The 24,524-nt window shown below is 37.1% G+C and overlaps 1 protein-coding gene and 1 non-coding gene across 2 annotated transcripts in view; both read right to left on the bottom strand.

Moving 5' to 3' along the window:
* The window catches only part of KDM4C (lysine demethylase 4C), a 397,677-nt gene that overhangs the window by 240,940 nt on the left and 132,213 nt on the right, over positions 1-24,524 (bottom strand). The window contains exon 8 of the mRNA XM_060199547.1: positions 20,723-20,860. Within this exon, the coding sequence (XP_060055530.1) occupies positions 20,723-20,860 (138 nt within the window). The remainder of the gene's footprint in view (positions 1-20,722; positions 20,861-24,524) is intronic.
* Positions 13,115-13,223, bottom strand: LOC132541082 (U6 spliceosomal RNA). The gene has a single exon (XR_009552263.1). It is a non-coding gene; the product is annotated as a U6 spliceosomal RNA (small nuclear RNA).

Raw genomic sequence — 24,524 nt, 5'->3', positions numbered from 1 at the left:
CACAGACTTAAAGTGAAAGGATGGAAAACTATCATTCAAGCCAATGGCCCACAAAAAAGGGCAGGAACAGCTATTCTCATATCTGACATGATAGACTTTAAAATAGATAAGATTAAAAAAGATAGGAATGGACACTACTTACTGCTCAGAGGATCAGTCAATCAAGAGGACTTAACAATTATTAATATCTATGCACCCAATGAGAAGCCATCTAAATACATCAAACTTCTACTGAAAGAGCTACAGCAATATATTAACAGTAACACAATCATAGTAGGGGACTTCAACACCCCACTCTCTCAACTTGACAGATCATCCAGGCAGAAAATCAATAAAGACATAAGGGAGCTAAATGAAGAGATAGATAAACTAGAACTATTGGACATTTTCAGAGTCATTCATCCCAAGAAACTGGAATACACATTTTACTCAAATCCACATGGATCATTCTCAAGGATAGACCATATGTTAGGCCACAAAGACAGCATCAGCCTATTCAAGAGCACTGAAATCATCCCAAGCATCTTCTCAGACCACAGTGGAATTAAACTAACACTTAACAATCAACAAAAGATTAGAAACAGTGCCAAAATGTGGAAGCTCAACAGTACACTTCTTAACAACTTCTGGGTCAAAGAGGAAATCAAGGAAGAAATCAAAATGTTTCGAGAGTTCAATGAAAATGAAGACACAAGCTATCAAAATATTTGGGACACAGCTAAAGCAGTCCTAAGAGGGAAGTTCATAGCTATACAAGCACACATTAGGAAACAAGAAAAGGCACAAATAAACAGCCTGATTGCACATCTTAAAGACCTAGAAGAAGAACAACAAAGGAATCCTAAAGCAACCAGAAGGACAGAAATTACTAAAGTTAAGGCAGAAATAAATAACATTGAGAATAGGAAAACCATACAAAAGATCAATGAAAGTAAATGTTGGTTCTTCGAAAGAGTAAACAAAATCGACAAACCTTTAGCCAGACTCACAAAACAAAAAAAGGAGAAGACCCAAATAAATCGGATAGTAAATGAAAGAGGAGAAATCACAACAGACACTGCAGAAATTCAACATATCATGCGAGGCTTCTATGAACAACTATATGCCACCAAGCTAGAGAACCTGCAAGAAATGAATGATTTCCTAGATACCTACCAACTTCCAAAACTAAGTAAAGAGGAAGAGGATAACATGAACAGGCCCATCACAGCTAATGAAATTGAAACAGTTATCAAAAATCTTCCCAAAAATAAAAGTCCTGGACCAGATGGTTTTACAAAGGAATTCTACAAAACTTTCAAAGAAGAACTAATACCTCTACTTTTAAAAGTCTTCCAGAAGATTGAAGACACTGGAATACTCCCTGCCAGCTTCTATGAAGCCAACATCACCCTGATACCAAAAGCAGACAGGGACACAACCAAAAAAGAAAACTACAGACCAATATCTCTAATGAACATAGATGCGAAAATATTGAACAAAATTCTAGCCAACCGGATACAGCAGTATATCAAAAAAATTGTTAATCATGACCAAGTGGGGTTTATCCCAGGCATGCAAGGTTGGTTTAATATACGTAAATCAATCAATGTGATCCACCACATCAACAAAAGCAAGACCAAAAACCACATGGTCATATCAATAGATGCAGAGAAAGCCTTTGACAAAATACAACATCCCTTTATGATCAAAACACTACAAAAAATAGGAATAGATGGAAAATTCCTGAAGATAGTGGAGTCTATATATAGCAAACCTACAGCCAACATCATACTCAATGGTGAAAAACTGGAAGCATTTCCACTCAGATCAGGTACTAGACAGGGCTGCCCACTATCACCATTACTATTCAACATAGTGTTGGAAGTTCTTGCCATAGCAATCAGGCAGGAGCAAGGAATTAAAGGAATACAGATTGGAAGAGAAGAAGTCAAACTCTCCTTATTTGCAGATGACATGATAGTATACATGGAAAAACCTAAGGAATCTAGCAAGAAGCTTTTGGAAATCATCAGGCAATACAGTAATGTGTCAGGCTATAAAATTAACATTCAAAAGTCAGTGGCATTCCTCTATGCAAACACTAAGTTAGAAGAAATTGAAATCCAGAAATCAGTTCCTTTTTCTATAGCAACAAAAACAATAAAATATCTAGGAATAAACCTAACCAAAGAAGTGAAAGACTTGTATACTGAAAATTATGAGTCACTACTCAAAGAAATTGAAAAAGACACAAAGAAGTGGAAAGATATTCCATGCTCATGGGTTGGAAGAATTAACATCATCAAAATGAATATATTACCCAGAGCCATCTACAAATTTAATGCTATCCCCATCAAGATCACAAGCACATTTTTTAGGAGAATAGAACAAATGCTACAAATGTTTATCTGGAACCAGAAAAGACCTAGAATTGCCAAAACAATCTTGAGAAAAAAGAACAGAACCGGAGGCATCACACTGCCAGATCTCAAACTATATTATAGGGCCATTGTCATCAAAACTGCTTGGTACTGGAACATGAACAGACACACTGACCAGTGGAATAGAATTGAGAGCCCAGAAATGAGGCCCCACACCTATGGACATCTAATCTTTGACAAAGGGGCCCAGACTATTACATGGGGAAAGCAGAGTCTCTTCAACAAATGGTGTTGGAAACAATGGGTTGAAACATGCAGAAGAATGAAGCTGAATCACTGTATTTCACCAAATACAAAAGTAAATTCCAAATGGATCAAGGACTTGGATGTTAGACCAGAAACTATCAGATACTTAGAGGAAAATATTGGAAGAACTTTTTTCCGCATAAATTTTAAAGACATTTTCAATGAAACGAATCCAATTACAAGGAAGACTAAGGCAAGTATAAACCTATGGGACTACATCAAATTAAAAAGCTTCTTCACAGCAAAAGAAACCACTACCCAAATCAAGAGACCCCTCACAGAATGGGAGAAGATCTTTACATGCCATACATCAGATAAGAGTTTAATAACCAACATATATAAAGAGCTTACCAGACTCAACAACAAGACAACAAATAACCCCATCCAAAAATGGGGGGAGGAATTGGACAGAATATTCACCACAGAAGAGATGCAAAAGGTTGAGAAACACATGAAAAAATGCTCCAAGTCTCTGATTGTCAGAGAAATGCAAATCAAGACAACAATGAGATATCACTTCACTCCTGTGAGAATGTCACACATCAGAAAAGGTAACAGCAGCAAATGCTGGAGAGGATGTGGGGTCAAAGGAACCCTCCTGCACTGCTGGTGGGAATGTCAATTGGCCCAACCTCTGTGGAGAACAGTCTGGAGAACTCTCAGAAGGCTAGAAATGGACCTACCCTATGACCCTGCAATTCCCCTCCTGGGGATATATCCTAAGGAACCCAACACATCCATCCAAAAAGATCTGTGTACACATATGTTCTTGGCAGCACAATTTGTAATAGCCAAAACCTGGAAGCAACCCAGGTGTCCAACAACAGATGAGTGGCTGAGCAAGTTGTGGTATATATACACAATGGAATACTACTCAGCTGTAAAAAATGGTGACTTCACCGTTTTCAGCCGATCTTGGATGGACCTTGAAAAAATCATGTTGAGTGAAATAAGTCAGAAACAGAAGGATGAATATGGGATGATCTCACTCTCAGGCCGAAGTTGAAAAACAAGATTAGAAAAGAAAACACAAGTCGAACCTAAAATGGAATTGGAGTATTACACCAAAGTAAAAGACTCTGGGGTGGGTGGGTGGGTGGGGAGAATACAGGTCCATGAAAAATGATGAATGAAATAGTGGGGGTTATATTGCTAAATGGGAATCTGGGGAATGTTATGCATGTAAAAAAAAAAAAAAAAAAAAGGAAGAAGAAGTAGAAACGCAAAGCAGAAATTGACTGAGTTTGGAGTATGGCACCAAAGTAAGAAAGCAGAAGTATACTAGAGTTTGCAGCGAGTACCTCCCTAATACTTCCTCTCCACTCTTCCAAGCTTTGGGTCCATGATTGCTCAACAATTTGTTTGGCTTTGTATGTTAACTCTCTTTTCAGTCACCAGGTTCCAGGTGTCATCAGGATGCCAGCCAGACTTCCCTGGATTGAAGACACCACCAATGTGTCCTGGAGCTCAGCTTCCCCAGAGACCCATCCTACTAGGGAAAGAGAGAGGCAGACTGGGAGTGTGGACCGACCAGTCAACGCCCATGTTCAGCGAGGAAGCAATTACAGAAGCCAGACCTTCTACCTTCTGCAACCCTCAATGACCCTGGGTCCCTGCTCCCAGAGGGATAGAGAATGGGAAAGCTATCGGGGGAGGGGGTGGGATATGGAGATTGGGCGGTGGGAATTGTGTGGAGTTGTACCCCTCCTACCCTATGGTTTAGTTAATTAATCCTTTCTTAAATAAAAAAAAATAAATAAATAAAATAATTAAAAAAAAAAAAAGAAATACAGGAACAAGAAATGAGACTCTGGAAGAAAACACTAACTATCTCAAGGTTATTAGAGAGCTGAAAGCTGAAATAGCTGAGCTAAGAACACAACTAGCTGAACAAGCTGAAACAGTATCAGAACAGGGAAACAAAATAGATGAACTCCAGAAAACAGTAGAGAGCAGAGAGAATAGAATCAATGAGGCTGAAGACAGAATTAGCAAGATTGAGGATGAATTAGAGACAACTAAAAAAGAAGTGAGAGATCTCAAAAAGAGATTAAGAGATGCTGAAAACATCAACAGAGACCTATGGGGTGACTTCAAAAGAAACAATATACTCATTATTGGCTTACCAGAGGAAGAAAGAGAGGAAGAGGAAGAAAGCATTCTTCAGGCCATAATAGCTGAAAACTTCTCTAGTCTAGACAACATCAAAGACATAAAGATTCAAGAAGCCCAGAGGGTCCCAAACAGAATTAACCCAGACTTAAAGACACCAAGACACATCATATTTAGAATGGAAAGGAATATGGATAAAGAAAGGATCCTCAAGGCTGCAAGAGAAAAACAAAGAGTCACCTACAGAGGAAAACCCATAAGATTAGCAGCAGACTTCTCCACACAAACACTACAGGCCAGAAGAGAATGGCAAGATATCTATTGAGTGCTCAATGAGAAAGGTTTCAACCAAGAATACTATAACCTGCTAGACTGTCATTCAGACTAGATGGAAGCATCAAAACCTTCTCAGACAAGCAACAGTTGAAGGAAGCAACCATCACCAAGCCTGCCCTGAAAGAAGTTCTGAAAGGTCTCCTATAAACAACCAGACCACCACAAATAGAACATATATCAAAACAATCTAAAACTCTATAAGAATTGTGTTAAAATATCTTCAATCTTTGATATCGATAAATGTCAATGGCTGGAATTCACCTATTAAAAGACACAGAGTAGGAAGATAGATCAAAAAACACAACCCAACAATATGATGTCTACAGGAAACCCACCTAACTCAACAAGATAAACACAGACTTAAAGTGAAAGGAAGGAAAACTATCATACAAGCCAATGGCCCACAAAAAAGAGCAGGAACAGCTATTCTCATATCTGACACGACAGACTTTAAAACAGATAAGATTTAAAAAAGATAGGAATAGACTCTACTTAATGCTCAGAGGATCAGTCAATCAAGAGTACTTAACAATTATTAACATCTATGTACCCAATGAGAAGCCACCTAAATACATCAAACGTCTACTGAAAGAGCTACAGCAATATATTAACAGCAACACAGTCATAGTAGGGGACGTCAACACCCCACTATCTCAACTTGACAGATCATCCAGGAAGAAAATCAACAACAACATAAGGGAGCTAAATGAAGAGACAGATAAACTAGAACTATTGGACATTTTCAGAGTCATTCATCCCAAGAAACTGGAATACACATTTTACTCAAATCCACATGGGTCATTCTCAAGGATAGACCATATGTTAGGCCACAAAGACAGCATCAGCCAATTCAAGACCATTGAAATCATCCCAAGCATCTTCTCAGACCACAGTTGAATTAAACTAACACTTAACAATCAACAAAATATTAGTAATAGTCCCCAAAATGTGGAAGCTCAACAGTACACTTCTTAACAACTTCTGGGTCAAAGAGGAAATAAAGGAAGAAATCAAAATGTTTCAAAAGTTCAATGAAAATGAAGACACAAGCTATCAAAATATTTGGGACACAGCTAAGGCAGTACTGAGAGACAAGTTCATAGCTATACAAGTACACATTAGAAAACAAGAAAAAGCACAAATAAACAGCCTGATTGCACATCTTAAAGACCGAGAAGAAGAAGAACAAAGGAACCCTAAAGCAACCAGAAGGACAGAAATCACTAAAGTTAGGGCAGAAATAAATAACATTGAGAATAAGAAAACCATACAAAAGATCAACGAAAGTAAATGTTGGTTCTTCGAAAGAGTGAACAAAATAGACAAACCTTTAGCCAGACTCACAAAACAAAAAAGGGAGAAGACCCAAATAAATCGGATAGTAAATGAAAGAGGAGATATCACAACAGACACCACAGAAATTCAACATATCATGCGAGACTTCTATGAACAACTATATGCCACCAAGCTAGAGAACCTGGAAGAAATGAACGATTTCCTAGATACCTACCAACTTCCAAAACTAAGTAAAGAAGAAGTAGATAACATGAAGAGGCCCATCACAGCTAATGAAATTGAAACAGTCATCAAAAATCTTCCCAAAAATAAAAGTCCTGGACCAGATGGTTTTACAAATGAATTCTACAAAACCTTCAAAGAAGAATACCTCAGGACTCGGGCTGTAGCACAGCGGGTTAAGCGCAGGTAGCGCAAAGCACAAGGATCGACATAAGGATCCTGGTTCGAACCCCGGCTCCCCACCTGCAGGGGAGTCGCTTCACAGGCGGTGAAGCAGGTCTGCAGGTGTCTATCTTTCTCTCCTCCTCTCTGTCTTCCCCTCCTCTCTCCATTTCTCTCTGTCCTATCCAACAACGACAACAACAATAATAACTACAACAGTAAAACAACAAGGACAACAAAAGGAAAGAAATAAAATAAAATAAATATTAAAAATAAATAATACAGTAAGGTGTCAGGCTACAAAATTAACATTCAAAAGTCAGTGGCATTCCTCTATGTAAACACTAAGCAAGAAGAAATTGAAATCCAGAAGTCAATTCCTTTTACTACAGCAACAAAAACAATAAAATCTCTAGGAGTAAACCTAACCAAAGAAGTGAAAGACTTGTATACTGAAAATTATGAGTCACTACTCAAGGAAATTGAAAAACACACAAAGAAGTGGAAAGATATTCCATGTACATGGGTTGGTAGAATTAACATCATCAAAATGAATATACTACCCAGATCCATATACAAATTTAATGCTATCCCCATCAAGATCACAAGCACATTTTTTAGGAGAATAGAACAAATGCTACAAATGTTTATCTGGAACCAGAAAAGACCTAGAATTGCCAAAACAATCTTGAGAAAAAAGAACAGAACAGGAGGCATCACACTCCCAGATCTCAAATTGTATTCTAGGGCCATTGTCATCAAAACTGCTTGGTACTGTAACATAAATAGACACACTGACCAGTGGAATAAAACTGAGAGCCCAGAAGTGAGCCCCACACCTATGGACATCTGATCCTTGACAAAGGGGCTCAGACTATTAAATGGGGAAAGCAGAGTCTCTTCAACAAATGGTGTTGGAAACAATGGGTTGAAACATGTAGAAGAATAAAACTGAACCACTGTATTTCACCAAAATACAAAAGTAAATTCCAAGGGGATCAAGGACTTGGATGTTAGACCACAAACTATCATACTTAGAAGAAAATATTGGCAGAACTCTTTTCCGCATAAAATTTAAAGACATTTTCAATGAAACGAATCCAATTACAAAGAAGACTAAGGCAAGTATAAACCTATGGGACTACATCAAATTAAAAAGCTTCTTCACAGCGAAAGAAACCACTACCCAAACCAAGAGACCCCTCACAGAATGGGAGAAAATCTTTACATGCCATACATCAGACAAGAGGTTAATAACCAACATATATAAAGAGATTGCCAAACTCAACAACAAGACAACAAATAACCCCATCCAAAAATGGGGGGAGGACTTGGACAGAATATTCACCACAGAAGAGATCCAAAAGGCCGAGAAACACATGAAAAAATGCTCCAAGTCTCTGATTGTCAGAGAAATGCAAATCAAGACAACAATGAGATACCACTTCACTCCTTTGAGATTGTCATACATCAGAAAAGGTAACAGTAGCAAATGCTGGAGAGGGTGTGGGGTCAAAGGAACCCTCCTGCACTGCTGGTGGGAATGTCAATTGGTCCAACCTCTGTGGAGAACAGTCTGGAGAACTCTCAGAAGACTAGAAATGGACCTACCCTATGATCCTGCAATTCCTCTCCTGGGGATATATCCTAAGGAACCCAACATATCCATCCAAAAAGATCTGTGTACACATATGTTCTTGGCAGCACAATTTGTAATAGCCAAAACCTGGAAGCAACCTAGGTGTCCAACAACAGATGAGTGGCTGAGCAAGTAGTGGTATATATACACAATGGAATACACTCAGCTGTAAAAAATGGTGACTTCACTGTTTTCAGCCAATCTTGGATGGACCTTGAAAAAATCATGTTGAGTGAAATAAGTCAGAAACAGAAGGATGAATATAGGATGATCTCACTCTCAGGCAGAAGTTGAAAAACAAGATCAGAAAAAAAAACACACAAGTAGAACCTGAAATGGAATTGGCGTATCGCACCAAAGTAAAAGACTCTGGGGTGGGTGGGTGGGGAGAATATAGGTCCAAGAAGGATTCAGAGGACCTAGTGAGGGTTGTATTGTTATATGGGAAACTGGGTAATATTATGCATGTACAAACTATTTTACTTACTGTTGAATGTAAAACATTAATTCCCCAATTAAAAAAAATCAGAAAGAAAAAAATTTAAAATAAGATTGCATTCCACACATAATCAATAAATTATGCAACATAAACCTATTCAGGGAACAAAGAATAGTCCAGTCAACCTGAATCATAAAAGATGAGAAGTGGTAAAGTTGAAGGCTGGAATCATAATAGCATAGAGTATGTTGTCCATCCTCCCTTCAGAGGATGGAATATTCTCTACCATTGTTGAATGGTGAAGCAGGTCTGCAAGTGTCTATCTTTCTCTCCCCCTCTCTGTCTTTCCCTCCTCTCTCCATTTTTTTCTGTCCTATCTAAAAAATGAAAAAGAAAAAAGAAAGAAAAGTAAAGTAAAGAAAAGAAAGGAAAAGGAAAGAAAAGAAACATGTATATGAACTGTTAATTTCTTTATTTTCAGTCTTCTCTGACTGGTGACATCACCAATATCAACATAAAAAATAAGTGTTAATAGGAATTGAACAAAAACTGGGCTAAATACCAACATTTTTCAGCCCATCACTAAGTGGTTCAATAAATGACAGATTGACTTAGCTGGATTTTAGCCACCAAGGTACAGATGCTAACACAAAAACATCCTGAACTTCCTGGCCTGATGACCCCACCTACATGTTTCAGAACCTTACCAGCTAGTAGCACAACCAAACATATTAATTTGACAAAAAGGATATGAAAATAATGAATCTACAACACAGAAATACATTTTACAATACATTGCTATGTGTCATCTTATATCCACATCTGGGAACAGCAGTTTATCTAATAAGGTCTTGGTCATGTTTTCTCACACTAAACATATTAGGGTTTAAAATTCACCATTAATTCTAAAGGTCATGAGTATAAACAGTGCCAACATTCAGAAAATAAATTCAGAAAATTGCTTCTCTCTAGTCAATTGTGAAATGTTAAAGTATGAAATTACATTTTCTAAAAATCAGGATCATGTTCATAAATGGATGTGATTTTAGACATAATTTACACACTTAAGAACTTAAATATTCATCATCAATTCACTCATTAGAGTCAAATCAGTGGAAAATAACTAACAGACAAGTTTCACCCAAGAGCTAGGCAGAGTTTAAGGATACTACTTTTAGAACCCTTTCTCCCATCATTTATCCCTTCAAATGTCTGCTGAGATAGTTTCCAATGTGCATTTATACTGGCAGATTATTAATACATTGGTCCTTCAACTCCACACCACTAGCCCCCCCCAAAAAAAAAAGATGTAGAAAAGCTTGCATTTAACTTTTTAAATATAGATAGCAGGTGCTCTTTGGTTATTTGATTTTAAGAAGAACAAAAAAAATTAAGGGATATTTTAAGTACCATCTGCTCTCTTGAAACAATGTGCAGTATTTTCCTGTCATACTTTAGGTTCATGTTTTAAACTTACAGTATCCTTTGTGATCAATTTATAATTGCATTGGATCTTTTATTACTTTATGTAGGCCTTTATGCCTATGCATATACTTACAAATCAGGCAAGGTACCCTACCACTACTTTATTTTTTCTATAATCATAAAACTGTTGACAGAACTTATTTACTTTTTCCTTCTGTGACCTCCAAACTCAATTAGACTATCTTCTGTGAAATTAGATACTTGTAATTCTAAACAAACTTAATGAAATGTGTCTGACCAACTAACACTTCAAATACGATGACACAATTGAAAGTGGTATCAAGACAGTGAAACTCATACTATGATGACACACAATAACTCTTAGAATTAACTGTGGTGGAATGAACTGAGATGGTAGGTGTAGGTAGGGCCCTACAACAGAGACAGGACTAGAAACGTGAAAGTGTAGCAGGTTAACTCAGCCATCTGTTCAGCACAGCAGGAATGAAAACAGAGCAATGAACTAAGACACAAATTTTCAAAGTACTGTTTTGTTAACAAGATCTGTGCAATGAACTCTTGTGTACTACCATGATTTCATGATGGCCCTCAAGAGGAAAAAAAAATGTCACTGAGAACCATCTGTCACACCCTTTAAAACAGAAGATTTTCTCTAGTAAATACATTCTCAAAATATTTCACTTGCCATAAAGATTTATTAAAAGGAAAGATGAGCTTTTAAAAAGTTATTGGAGAACAACATGAACAATACTGACCAATTCTGTACCTTTTCTTTTTTCTTTTTTTTTTTTTTTCTTTTTAGGTAAAGAGATAGACTGATACTGTTGAAGTATAAAAGGCATCAGTAGATTTTACCTTTAAGGAAGGAGTCAGAAGGGGTCACATTAAGTATTTTTCTGTACTCACCTTTTTGTTATAAGCATATAGTAACTTTCCCTTATATTTTTGGACATCTTAATGGTATGTGATAGTAATACTAAGAATTTTTTTTTTTTTTGGCCAGTGCCATGTTCAGCTCTGGTTTTTGGTAGAGCAGGGGACTGAACCTGGGATCTGGAAGCCTCAGACATAAAAGTCTGTTTAGATGACTTTCATACTATCTTTCACACCTATCGGAATTGACTTTCAAATAATTTTCTGTAAAATTAAAAAAGGACTCAAATACATAAGAACAGATTAGCCTCAATGATTCCCTATCACTGGACATTTGAGTTATAATAGAATTGTTGCTGATAAAGCTAATCCTGCTAAAATTATTTCTGTAAATTAACTTTTGTCTGCATTTATGACAGTCCAAAGGAGTATAAGAAGCAGTTTAAAGAGCATGTTGATATTGAGAAGCATTATATAACTGTCCACATGCATTCCAAGATACCTGAAGGAGTGACAGACACTGCACTAACAAAAGGCAGAATACCCACTCTACCAACTACATTTTCCTAATCATGGGAATATTCTTCTTAGCTTTGCTAATAAGAAGAAATTATTTACCATTACTCTGAACATATTTTAATTTTAATTACCTGCAGAGAAACATGATTTTGAGCTATTTTCTTTTCATTTTTTTCATTTGTGATTAATAATGACTTAAAGATTGAATTGGGCTGTCAGAGAAAATCATGATGCATTTTTGTATATAAAAATATGTGATGACTTCTCCAATAACCCAGTAAAATTAGTGTATAATTCAAAACCAAACCCACCACCAAAGTTCTACATATGTACCCTCCTACCTCCTAAAGATAACAACCATAGTTTTCACAAATTCTTAGAAATATATCAAAACCTTATTCAGCTATTATATTCATTACTTTGATCTTCTTGCCTAAGAATAGGTTCTGGTGTTGAGAGAGCTACAGGGCTACAAAACCCTTTGATGAATGTCCAAGATAAGTTCTGACCAGTAGTTTCAAAACAGAAGTGTACTCACCCTATCACTTTACTCAGAGCAGTGGAAGGACAGATTTCAGATCTAAAAATTAAAAAGTAATTATCACCACTGACCTCAGTAAAAGTTGGCATTTATTTTTGTGGCTCCAGCCCCATAAACAGAGAATAGGTATCTTGAGAGAAAGGTAACAGTAGCCTTTGGTGGCAGATCTTAGGAAGTTCTCATTCAGGGATGGGCAGTGGCTCACTTGGTAGAGTGCAAAAATTACCATGTGCAAGGACCTGGGTTCAAGCCCCCATCTGCAGAGGGGAAGCTTCATGAGCAGTAAAGCAGTGCTGCAAGTGTCTCTTTTCTCCCTCCCTATCTTCCCATTCTAAGACAGAAAGAAAGAAGGAGTACAGACTAGAAAAGCATAATAGGAGAACAACAGATTAGTCACCATGAGGTCCCAAGTTATGCCAGTGATGTTCTTGCTCTTACTATCTATCCTTACCCCAGTAAGAATAAGCTTCTAATTTATCTTCAATAAATTCTTTTTCTTGATATACTATTTTCTCGATCTCTCACACTCATTAATAAGTAAATAAAACTTCAATGGAGATGGCACAAATTCTTGAAGAGCATTTTGTCCCTACTTAATGGCTGCATCAACATTGGGAACATCTAGCTCTGAATCTCCAAGTGAGATTACAACGTAGTAGATGAACCATTTTCTTCTCAAAGGTAATTGTGAGTGGGAGGGAAGCACAGTAAACCCTGGGTAGGAAAGAAAAAGATGAAGGGAGTGGAGGTGAAGGTGGGGAGGAACAAGGACCAAGGCATCTTACTGCTTAAACTATGGGGACAGTTGATTCTTCCATTCATCCCTCAAGGGAGGGGCATTCTGCTTCTCTAAAAGATCACCATGAGTGGTTCTACTATTCTTGTCTAGTGCCCACATATTTTGCAAAGGCCATGCTAATCTTTTCAGTATTGTTCCAATTTTAGTATATGTGCCATTGAAGCAAGCACATACTGTGAACAATCAATGATGCAATTACTGCTATCAAACTACATGCAGTAGAAAAGCTTAAAGATAAATGAATTTTTCTCACTATAGTATATAATTTATTCAAAAGCCAATTTACTTAAGGTTTTAACAACTAAGTCTCAAAAACAATCATCTTGATTTCAGTTTATCAACTAGACATTAGTATTTAAAAAAAACTATGTGCCCACTTTCAGCCAGATTCCATTGAAATCCATAATCCAGTGCTATGAGTGCTATCACCCAGCAAATTTAAGTTATTAATAGGAGCAGCTGAAATCTTGCTCTCTATCTTAAAGGAGCTAAGTCTAGATATCTGTGCTGGAGATATAAAATATAGTAATCAACGATTTTTCTACTATACTACTTAAAGTCTTAGAAGTTCTGTATTTCACAACTTAATACTTTGACAGAATAAAGTGGGATCACAATATGAATAATTTCTGTCTAAATACCTCACCTCTTCCTAATACAAAATGCTAACTTCTCAGCATGAGTACAGGCTTCTAAGGATTTATTTCCATTTTGTTGTTAAAATTTGGAGGCTCCAGCTGGCCGGGCTAGCTTCACGGGCGGGTAACAGAGACGACCAGAGACATACGGCTGGGCAGGGAAGCTGTATTTCTTTATTCAGGAACAACGATTCATAAACTAAACCAAACTAATCACCAAACAGAACTCTGCTGCCTCTTTGCCCCGCCAGCGCTAAGCACTCTCGAACTCTGGAACTCTGGAACTCTGGAACTCTGGAACTCTGGAACCCTCTCGGGGTTCCTTGGGGCGGGGCCAAGCGGGCCCGCAAAACTAACAGGACTGATCCAAATTTTCTTGGCAGGGGGAGAGCTAGAACAACCCAATGTAAAGCATACAACACATTTGGTTCTTTCTCTCTTAGTATTTTCTCTACATCCCTTTAAGTTCATGAAAAGGCTCAGCAGAATGACTCATCAGCACTGCTATAACATACAACAGGGTATAGGAAACAAAGAAAGTAGAGATTAAAAGAAAAAATGTAGACGGTAAAATGTCTTTGCTCAGGAATTTCATTATTGCATATGCCATATCAGACACTTAAAATTAACTGCCAGGCACTGTTAAATGGGCAATGGTGCAACACATAGTCTACATTTTCTTTTCCACACATGCAGTAAGAATAAAGGTATGTGATTATATACTAGTATTTTGTGAACTAGAACATCTGTTTTTGAAACTTTTATTTTTAAATTTTTTAAATATCTTTATTGATAGAGACTGCCTGAAATCAAAAGGAAGGAGATTATAGAGCAGAAAAGAGATGGAGAAAAACCTGCAGCACTGCTTCATCACTAGTGAAGCTTTCTCCCTACCGATGGGGACCAGGGGCTTAAACCTGGGTCTTTGTGCATTGTAACATGTGCACTCAACCAGGTGTGCCACTATCCGGCCCTGAACTAAAGCATCTTAACATGTAACTGAAAGACTCATAATTTAAATGATTTTGATAGTTTTATTAAAGACTACCCAAAATTAAGGGATTCCCTGGCGTGAGGCTACCTAACTTAAAAATACCAAATTTAAGGGCCAGGAGGCAGTGCACCTGATTAAGTACATATGTTACCATTCTTTGGGTTCAAGCCTCCTTGGTCCCCACCTGCAAGGGGAAAAGTCTCACAAGCAGTGAAGTAGCGTTGCAGGTATCTCTTTGTGTCTTTCTTCCTCTCTATCTCCCTTCCCTCTCAATTTCTCTCTGTCTTATCAAATTAAATAAAGTTTAAAAATCTTAATAAAGGGACCGGGTGGTGGTGCACATAGTTGAACACACACATTACAATGCTCAAGGACCTGGGTTCAAGCTCCTGCTCCCCAACTGCAGAGGGAAAGCTTTGCAAGTGGTGAAGCAGGGCTACAGGTGTTTCTCTCCCTCTCTATCTCCCCTATCCTCTTGAATTATAGCTGTCTCTATCCAATAAATAAATTAATTAATTAAAAATAAAAAAGAAAGAAGAGCAAGATTTGGAATAAGCTAATTTTAAAAAATCTTAATAAAAAGGAAATACCAAATTTATTTATTTATTTTTGCCCCCAGGATTATTGCTGGGGCTTAGTGCCTGCACCATGAATCTACTGCTCCTAGAGGCTTTTTTTTCCCCCCTTTTGTTGCCCTTGTGTTTTATCATTGTTGTGGTTATTATTATTCTTGTCATTGATGTCACTGTTGTTGGATAGGACAGAGAGAAATGGAGAGAGATGGGGAAGACAGAGAGGGGAAGAGAAGGATAGACCACTGAAGACCTGCTTCAGTGCCTGTGAAGTGACCTCCCTGCAGGTGGGGAGCCAGGGGTTTGAACCAGGATCCTTAAGGCGGTCCTTGCACTTTACAGCATATGTGCTTAACCCGCTGTGTTACCGGCAGACCCCCAACAAATTTAATTTTAAAGGATTAAATGTAAAATAAAATGAATCTAGATGATGGCTCCAGTATACAAGATAATTTAATAGTTGAAATCTCTTCAAGATTAAAAAAATCAATTTGAAAATTATTTCATCTTTTAAACTTGCTCAAACATTTGAGGATTCAAATGTCACAATGCTTTAAAATTAGATAATATACTAGGGAAAGAGAGAGGCAGACTGGGGGTATGGACCGACCAGTCAACGCCCATGTTCAGCGGGGAAGCAATTACAGAAGCCAGACCTTCTACCTTCTGCAACCCTCAACGACCCTGGGTCCATGCTCCCAGAGGGATAAAAGAATGGGAAAGCTATCAGGGGAGGGGGTGGGTTATGGGGATTGGGTGTTGGGAATTGTGTGGAGTTGTACCCCTCCTACCTTATGCTTTTGTTCACTAATCCTTTCTTAAATAAAAAATTTTAAAAAAAAATTAGATAATAAAGCAATACTTTTGGAGTTGATTAGAGAACATTTCTAGCTCTGCAGTGTATTTTTTTCAACTTTCTGGCATAGTGAGTTCACAGGTTATTACTTACAATAAAATTCATGAAAAATAAGAAGTACCACTTGAGCTACCAACTATCTATCCTTCCTACCAAGAAGATAATATAATTTATCATGCAAATGATAAGTTTTTCATGGAGTACATACTGCAATATATACACTACTTGTGATAGTGAGGGTTGGCTACAGCTGTCCCCAAGACAATGGTTCTGTTTTTACTCAGGAAAATCAGTACAGTAAATAACTTTTCTTCCCTTTGAGACAAGCATACTGCTTGAGGCTGCTGCAACACAAAAACAAAATATCTTCACAAATGTCTCCAAACAGTCAAGCTGAAAATCTAAGCCAAAGTTTCATTTAACAGCCTGTCAGTTTTTTGATGTGAAGCTAATGAATGCAGTGGCAAACAAATCCATCAAACCTAACATCAAAACAACTTCACTTCATCCCACCAAACGGAAAAATGAAATACAACCTGCAGGCCGACTCTTAGATCCAACCTACCCAGTAAGCAGACCTATGAGGGCCACCACAGCTGCTGCACAGAAGTCATCACAGGCTCCATTTCACCACAAAAAGAAAGAATGCTCCAGAAATGGAAAACATTCATCTTAAATATGCACCAATATCTTATTTCAATTGCAAGTCTGTCTATTACATGTTTTCAAATTTCTCCCAGATAAAGAAATTCTGGCATTTCACTCTAGATTATTCTAGTGTTCAAAGCTATTAAAAAAGATATCTGAAATAAATAACTGAATGGCATATTCACCACATACTGCAGTTTTGCAGATACAGGGTTATTAAGAGCCCTTATGTTATCTATAAAAGCTCCATGAAGAAAAAGAAAGCATGTTGTCTTTCTCTGTAAACACACAGAGCACAAGTGTTACTTCAGAAGAGGCGCTCATGGAGCACTCAACAAAGGAGAACTCTGCCCAGGTCAGTAAGCAAACGGACATTTGGCTACATGCAGCATTTCTTCAGTGAAACTTCTTATATAATGTAATGAGAATGAACTACAAGCTGGTTCTCTCAAAGAAAAGGCCCTTTGATACTGGGGTATCATACAGGATTTGACTATACAAATGGTGCTTGATTTAAGATGATATAATTTGCAATATTTTAGCTTTACGGTAGAGTGAAAGCAAAACACTCGGTACAACCCATATTTCAAATACTGAACTCAGGGTATCAATATGTGGTATATATAATAATTATCTAATATGATAATTTGCAATTTGCAATTGGTTATTGTATGTAATGGCATCACAACTGGAGGAAGATCTCTATTTTTGTAGGTCAGGGTAAAAAAAAAAACCCCATTAAGGTGATCATAAATGTAAGTAAATGGTTTTTTTTTTAATAATAAAATAAGTAATAGAAAGGGAATGAAAGTAGATAAGAACACTGCATTATATACAATGGAATACTACTCAGCTATTTAAAATGATGATACCCTGACCTTCACCTGACCTTCACCTCATCTTGGGTGAAACTTGAAGGAATCAAGTTAAGTGTATTAAGTCAAAAAAAGCAGGACAAATACTGGATGATCACCTTCATAGAGAACATAAAGGGAAAACACAAAGTGAAACTTGCATCACTGAAGCAAAGTAAAGGACTCTAGGGAAGAAGGAGAAAAGAAGGGGTATTAAGGGTGTTTTTTGCTCAAAAGCCAGCAGGTTTTCATCACTAAAGACCTTTTCTACCCCTTCAGCTGGCTCACATAGATGGGACGAAGCTCCATTTATTCAGAAAATGTTTGCAGGATTGTAGGAAAGGATCTAATTGAGGAGTAAGAATGTTTTGCAGACACACATCATACGGAGATGAGAAACTGTATCTATCAACAATCATAATGAAGACCATTACCTCAGCAAATAAATGATTTGAATATAAACAAATATGTGTCCTGTGTGAAGAATGAAACTGTTTATTGGTACTATAAAAAAGAGCCAACTGGCTAGGTAGTAAGGAAAATGGAATAAAACCACAAAAGAATAATCATTTGATTATTTCAAATGATTCATTTGAGAATATCAAATCTCCAGAAGTTTCCTGAAGTTTGTAAGACAAGTACTTAGATCTAGCATTCCAAAAGTGAGTAGGAATTTTAATCAATGTTAATCATATGGAAGGAAGGTTTCTTTAAACAAACACCATACACCAACAGGTCAGTAATACATTCTAATGAAACCCACAGAAATCCCCCTCTACTATCTTACTTTTAGGACATCAACAGGAGTCAAGCAGTGAATAACAAATAAAGAAGTCTTTGAATCCCTGCCAGTGACATCTCTACTTACTGTGTTCTCAAAATACAGGTTATCCTCCAAGTGATAAATACATAGAAACACACATGATGCTGGCTAATAACAAACATTTTCTGAATAAATGGAGCTTCGTTCCCATCTATCTGAGCGAGCTGAAGGAGTAGAAAAGGTCCTTAGTGATGAAAACCTGCTAGCTTCTGAGCAAAAACTGCCAATATATCAGTGAAGTAGAGGTTATATTTACAAAAGCTAACACTTTTAATTTAAAAAAAAAACCACCTTTGGTATGGTTCCTTTTTAAATTTTAATTATTACTATTGTTTTTGATTTTTGTTTTTTTTACCAGAACACTGCTCACCTCCAGCTTATGACAGTATGGAGGATTGAACCTCGGACTTTGGAGCCTCAGGCATGAGAATTTCCTTACATAACTATTATGCTATCTATCCCAGCCCGTTTGGTATGATTCATATCTAACTTGTCAAATTAGAAATTCCAGAGTAATGTAATGAAATATAATCAGTAGAGCCCTCATAGTCTGTATCATATTAACAAAGTAATGTTGTACTACAGAGTTTACTTAAACTCCTGTGACAGGTAGAACAGAAATAATTTCCCAGTGCCCAATGAAAAAGTATATAATTAACGTTTATAAGTATTATATGTTAACCTACTAGAGCTCCACACTATTTATATTACCCCCTCCAAAATCAAAACTCTGGCTGCTTGTTAATAATAACTTTTGGATAGTTTAAACATTTTGAATAGACTGGAAAATAAATAACTGCTTTTCTGAATGTCATATGGCTTCCAGAAGGAGATAGGACTCAGATCCCTGGCTACTTCTTTCTATGCATTATACCCTGCTTCACAGCAATCCCATCATTTTAAACTTCAGACATACAAGACAGTTAGTGGACTCTCATAACTACCATGAAGAAAAGTTGTTTTGTCTGGTCCCATGAATTAGATTAGACACCTATAGTAAGTGCATAGCAAGTAATTTTTCTGTTGACTCTCAACAGTTTTGACAGCTGGCTTATTATGTCAATAATTAAAAATAGAAGCCAAACATAACATATATTGTCACAACCTTGAGATTATGACTACTTCAATGAAGTCTAGATGCCAGCATTGTGAGAAAAAGCTTTGCAGTAGGGTGGCTGGTCAAGGTACACACACTAAGCTTTCTATTTTTGACAAGGGATACAGAAATACACCTGATATGAATTAGGAAAAAGTTTTTCAGCTGTTGCCTTCTAAATAAGCCTTCATAAAAAGAAATCACTTGAATCAAGAAAAATCTCTTAAAACATGCTTTTTTATATCAAAAATTCATTCAAATGCTTCCTGGGTTGAAAAACAGCTCTGTTTTAAATATATCAGGTTATTTTTCTGAATACGCATGTTAACTGAACCTTGGGGCATCCTCCCTGAATATATTTCTATGCAAGTTCACTCAAGGTTCTACATACAATTTTTATCTCAGATAGAAGTTTGTGCCATGCAGGAATTGAGATCATGTATATAATCACTATCACTTTCCAGTTAACCTATTTTATATTCTCTACAATATAAATAGCCTCATCTGAAAGAAGCCTTTTCTGTCAGCTTCAAAATTCATAGGAAAGGATGCAACCTAACAAAAGCTACTATCATTTTAATTATATCCTTTTTCACTTTACTAGGGGAAATAAATTTCAGGAAATTTCTCTTCGTAAGTAGAAATACATAGTATGTAAACAAAATTAATTATACCAGGCAATGCCAAATATAAAACAAAGATACATTTCTTGTTATACTATGTTCACACTACTATTTTCAAGGTACTAATTTCTGCACTAAGGGCAGTTTTAATCAGTCCTTCTTACCATCTTGACCCAATGTCTTATTGGAATTTTACCAGACTATATTTCTCTGAAAATAGATATTTTCTAATTCTACATGAAGAGGTTTAACTGTAATTAGCACGGAAACACAGGAACTAACTAAAAAGTCTTGGGGGAAAAAAATGGTGATCTTGAGAGGAAGCAAACATCAACTAGAAAAACTTACCCTTCAATGTAAATTGTGCCACATTCATCTCAAAAAAAACAGATAGTAATAATAATACAGACTGCATAAGAGAAATATATCCAGTCCAAAATAATTGCCAGGAGAGGCACACAATGTCAATATGAAAAAAATAAATACTGTATGTGGCCTTAGAGCTTCGACTACAATAACCAAGATACACATTTAATTTCTGCTTTATTTGTGAGTCATACCATACCAATTTAGCAACTTTTCCGTAGTCAATCCATCTGACAGTAGCAAAATTTGTAGATTCTGCACAGTTGAAGCCATGATTAAAACCAGCATGGTAGCCATATGGGAAAGTGATCATAAATTCTCCTGCCTCCTGGGTGACCTAAAGGATAAAAAACATATGATATTTTTCAATTTGTATTACCTCTCAAGTAGTGAATACAATTAAAATTTATTTCTTAACTTTAGAAAAAGGAGCAGGAGAGATAAGAGGAAAATGGTTATACAAACAGACTCTCAGGTACGTGAAGAAATTTAAGACAACTACACTCATATATGGAATCTGGAGAGCTGACTCACATGAACTTGTGTTTAAAAAAAAAAAAAAAACTGGCGCAAAGTGCAATGACTGGCATAAGGATCCCAGTTAGAGCCCCTATATCCCCACCTGTAGGGGAGTCGCTTCATAGGCAGTGAAGCAGGTCTGCAGGTGTCTTTCTCTCCCCTTCTCTGTCTTCCCCTCCTCTCTCCATTTCTCTCTGTCATATCCAACAATAATGACATCAATAATAACTACAACAATAAAACAACAAAGTCAACAAAAAGGAAGATTTTTTAAAAACTATTAAAAAAATTAAAAAGGAATGACAGAGATTATGTTATGATACCAAACTTGTATTAGTGTAAAGGAGGTCATTCCAGAACATTTAGTTAATTCTTTCATAGTATTTGAGCAAAATTTTTTTTTAATTTTTTTATTTAAGAAAGGATTAATTAACATTTAAAACCATACATAGGGTAGGAGGGGTACAACTCCACACAATTCCCACTGCCCAATCTCCATATCCCACCCCCTACCCTGATAGCTTTCCCATTCTCTAGCCCTCTGGGAGCATAGACCCAGGGTCATTGAGGTCTGGCTTCTGTAATTGCTTCCCCGCTGAACATGGGCGTTGACTGGTCGGTCCATACTCCCAGTCTGCTTTGAGCAAAATTTTTAAAAGGCTTTTCTAAAGACAGTGTGATCTTTTAGCAGTGTAATTCAATCATTATCCATGATCAAAGATAAAATATTTTCTTTTAAAATATTTTGCTGTTATTCAAATAAATTATATTCATTTAGCAATCAATCCATTGATTTTACCATAATCAGTATGTATACTTTAATATTAGTAAAATTCATTGTTGGGCTGAGTGGTGGCACATCTGGTTAAGTGCACATGTTACAATGTGTAAGGAACCAGGTTCAAGACCCCAGTCCCACCTCCAGGGGGAAAGCTTTGTGAGTGGTGAAGCAGTATTGCAGGTGTCTCTCTGTCTCTCTCCCTCCCTATCTCCCAATTCTCTCTTGAATTCTTGCTGTCTCTATCCAATAAATAAAGATAATTTTTTAAAAAAATTTAAAAGTAAAAATTCAGGCCAGACTTCTGGAGGCGGGGCTACAAGCAGCAGCAGATCTGTTTCTCTCCTGTCCTCTCCTCTCCCAGATCAACGAGGAATACCAAAGGAGACCACCTGGGACTGAAACAAGACAGAACTAAAAGGACTACAGGAACCCACCAATTCACCCGTGAGTGCAAACACACGTGGCTGGTGACAGAGAGGAACCTAGGGGAAACTAAGTGGCTGGTAACAGTCCGACGGTCTATCAGTTGAGACACCACCTCCAGTCTGTTCCACCAACAAGGGAACAGCTGACGGGAGGAGAGGACTCCCCGGAGACTCACCAAGTGCAACTCTGAGTCTCCATTGCTGCTGCCCTCAAAATCTAGAGCAGCGGCAGGAAGGGACACCGGGGGACAGAGATCTAACCAGGAAATTACCGGACTATCTCTGCCACTCCCAGCCTTATCTCTTGGTTAGGAGTCAGTGATTAAGTTAGAAGCCCTCAGGCTCCCATAGCCTACAAAGAAGAAAAAAAAAAAGAGGCTTTTAAATCACTGAGCTCCAACTCAGGGATTAAAATACTATTGAAACAACTGTAAACTTCCACCACTGTGAACCCTTTAATTACCTTACTTAGACACAAGTCAATCCAGGAAATAGTGATAGTAATTTGAATAATAGTAATTTGAATAGTAATTTCAATAGTAATTTATAGTAATAAATAGTAATAATAGTAATAATAGTAATTTCAATAGTAATTTGAAAAGTGCTAAGAGAGGGAACTCATAACGTAATATAGAAAATGGGTAAACCAACAAGAAGAAATATTGGAGAAACTAACCAGGACAATAGTCCAGCTGAAAGACCCCCCAAAGGGTGAAGCACAAAATAAGGAGTTCAACATCCAAACATTAGCTCACAGTAAAGGGTTTGAAAGAATTGTAATCAGAAATACAGGAACAAGAAATGAGACTCTGGAAGAAAACACTAACTATCTCAAGGTTATTAGAGAGCTGAAAGCTGAAATAGCTGAGCTAAGAACACAACTAGCTGAACAAGCTGAAACAGTATCAGAACAGGGAAACAAAACAGATGAACTCCAGAAAACAGTAGAGGGCAGAGAGAATAGAATCAATGAGGCTGAAGACAGAATTAATAAGATCGAGGATGAATTAGAGACAACTAAAAAAGAAGTGAGAGATCTCAAAAAGAGATTAAGAGATGCTGAAAACATCAACAGAGACCTATGGGGTGACTTCAAAAGAAACAATATACTCATTATTGGCTTACCAGAGGAAGAAAGAGAGGAAGAGGAAGAAAGCATTCTTCAGGCCATAATAGCTGAAAACTTCTCTAGTCTAGACAACATCAAAGACATAAAGATTCAAGAAGCCCAGAGGGTCCCAAACAGAATTAACCCAGACTTAAAGACACCAAGACACATCATATTTAGAATGGAAAGGAATATGGATAAAGAAAGGATCCTCAAGGCTGCAAGAGAAAAACAAAGAGTCACCTACAGAGGAAAACCCATAAGATTAGCAGCAGACTTCTCCACACAAACACTACAGGCCAGAAGAGATGACAAGATATCTATCGAGTGCTCAATGAGAAAGGTTTCAACCAAGAATACTATATCCTGCTAGACTGTCATTCAGACTAGATGGAGGCATCAAAACCTTCTCAGCCAAGCAACAGTTAAAGGAATCAACTATCACCAAGCCTGCCCTGTAAGAAGTTCTAAAGGTCTTCTATAAAAATAAAAATTCAGGGCTGGGTGATGGGGCACCTGATTGAGTGCACATGTTACAGTGCACAAGGACCCAGGTTCAAGCCCCCAGTACCCACCTGCAGAGGTAATGCTTTGCAAGTAGTGAAGCAGTGTTGCAGGTGTCTCTCTGTCTCTCCCTCTCTATCACCCCCTTCCTTCTCGATTTCTGGCTGTCTCTATCCGTAATTAAAATAAAGATAATGAAAACAAATTTAATTATTAAAAAATAATAATAATTCATCGTTGGGACTTAGAACTAGACATCTCATGATTGATTTTCTTAAATGTGGTGCGAGAAAGCTAAGCAAAGGTTGTACACATGTGTATTACCAGTTATTCTTCTTTGTTTTTCTTTTATAAGAGATCAAGAGACAGAGAGACTGAGAGAGGGAAGACAGAGAGAAAGAGAACAAACAAGCACACAGTACTGCACAACCACCCAAGGAGTTCTTGCTGCTCAGCTGTAGTGTCAGGGATTGAATCTACAGTTTTCCACAGGTGAGATAGGCACTCCATTGACACTGAACAATGTTCCCAGAGCCCATAACTAACATTTTTGAAAGTGTAATTACAAATATCTGATAATTCATGCTAAAGAAGTCTTCTTACTAAAGAAGTTGGTGGAATTCACTTGTTTTTTCATAATACTTAAAAAATATTTAATTAACAG

Source organism: Erinaceus europaeus, chromosome 10 (assembly GCF_950295315.1).
Source record: "Erinaceus europaeus chromosome 10, mEriEur2.1, whole genome shotgun sequence".
NCBI classification, from domain to species: domain Eukaryota; kingdom Metazoa; phylum Chordata; class Mammalia; order Eulipotyphla; family Erinaceidae; genus Erinaceus; species Erinaceus europaeus.
The sequence above is the reverse complement of the archived record's forward strand: the minus strand, read 5'-3'. Positions and strand labels throughout refer to the sequence as shown.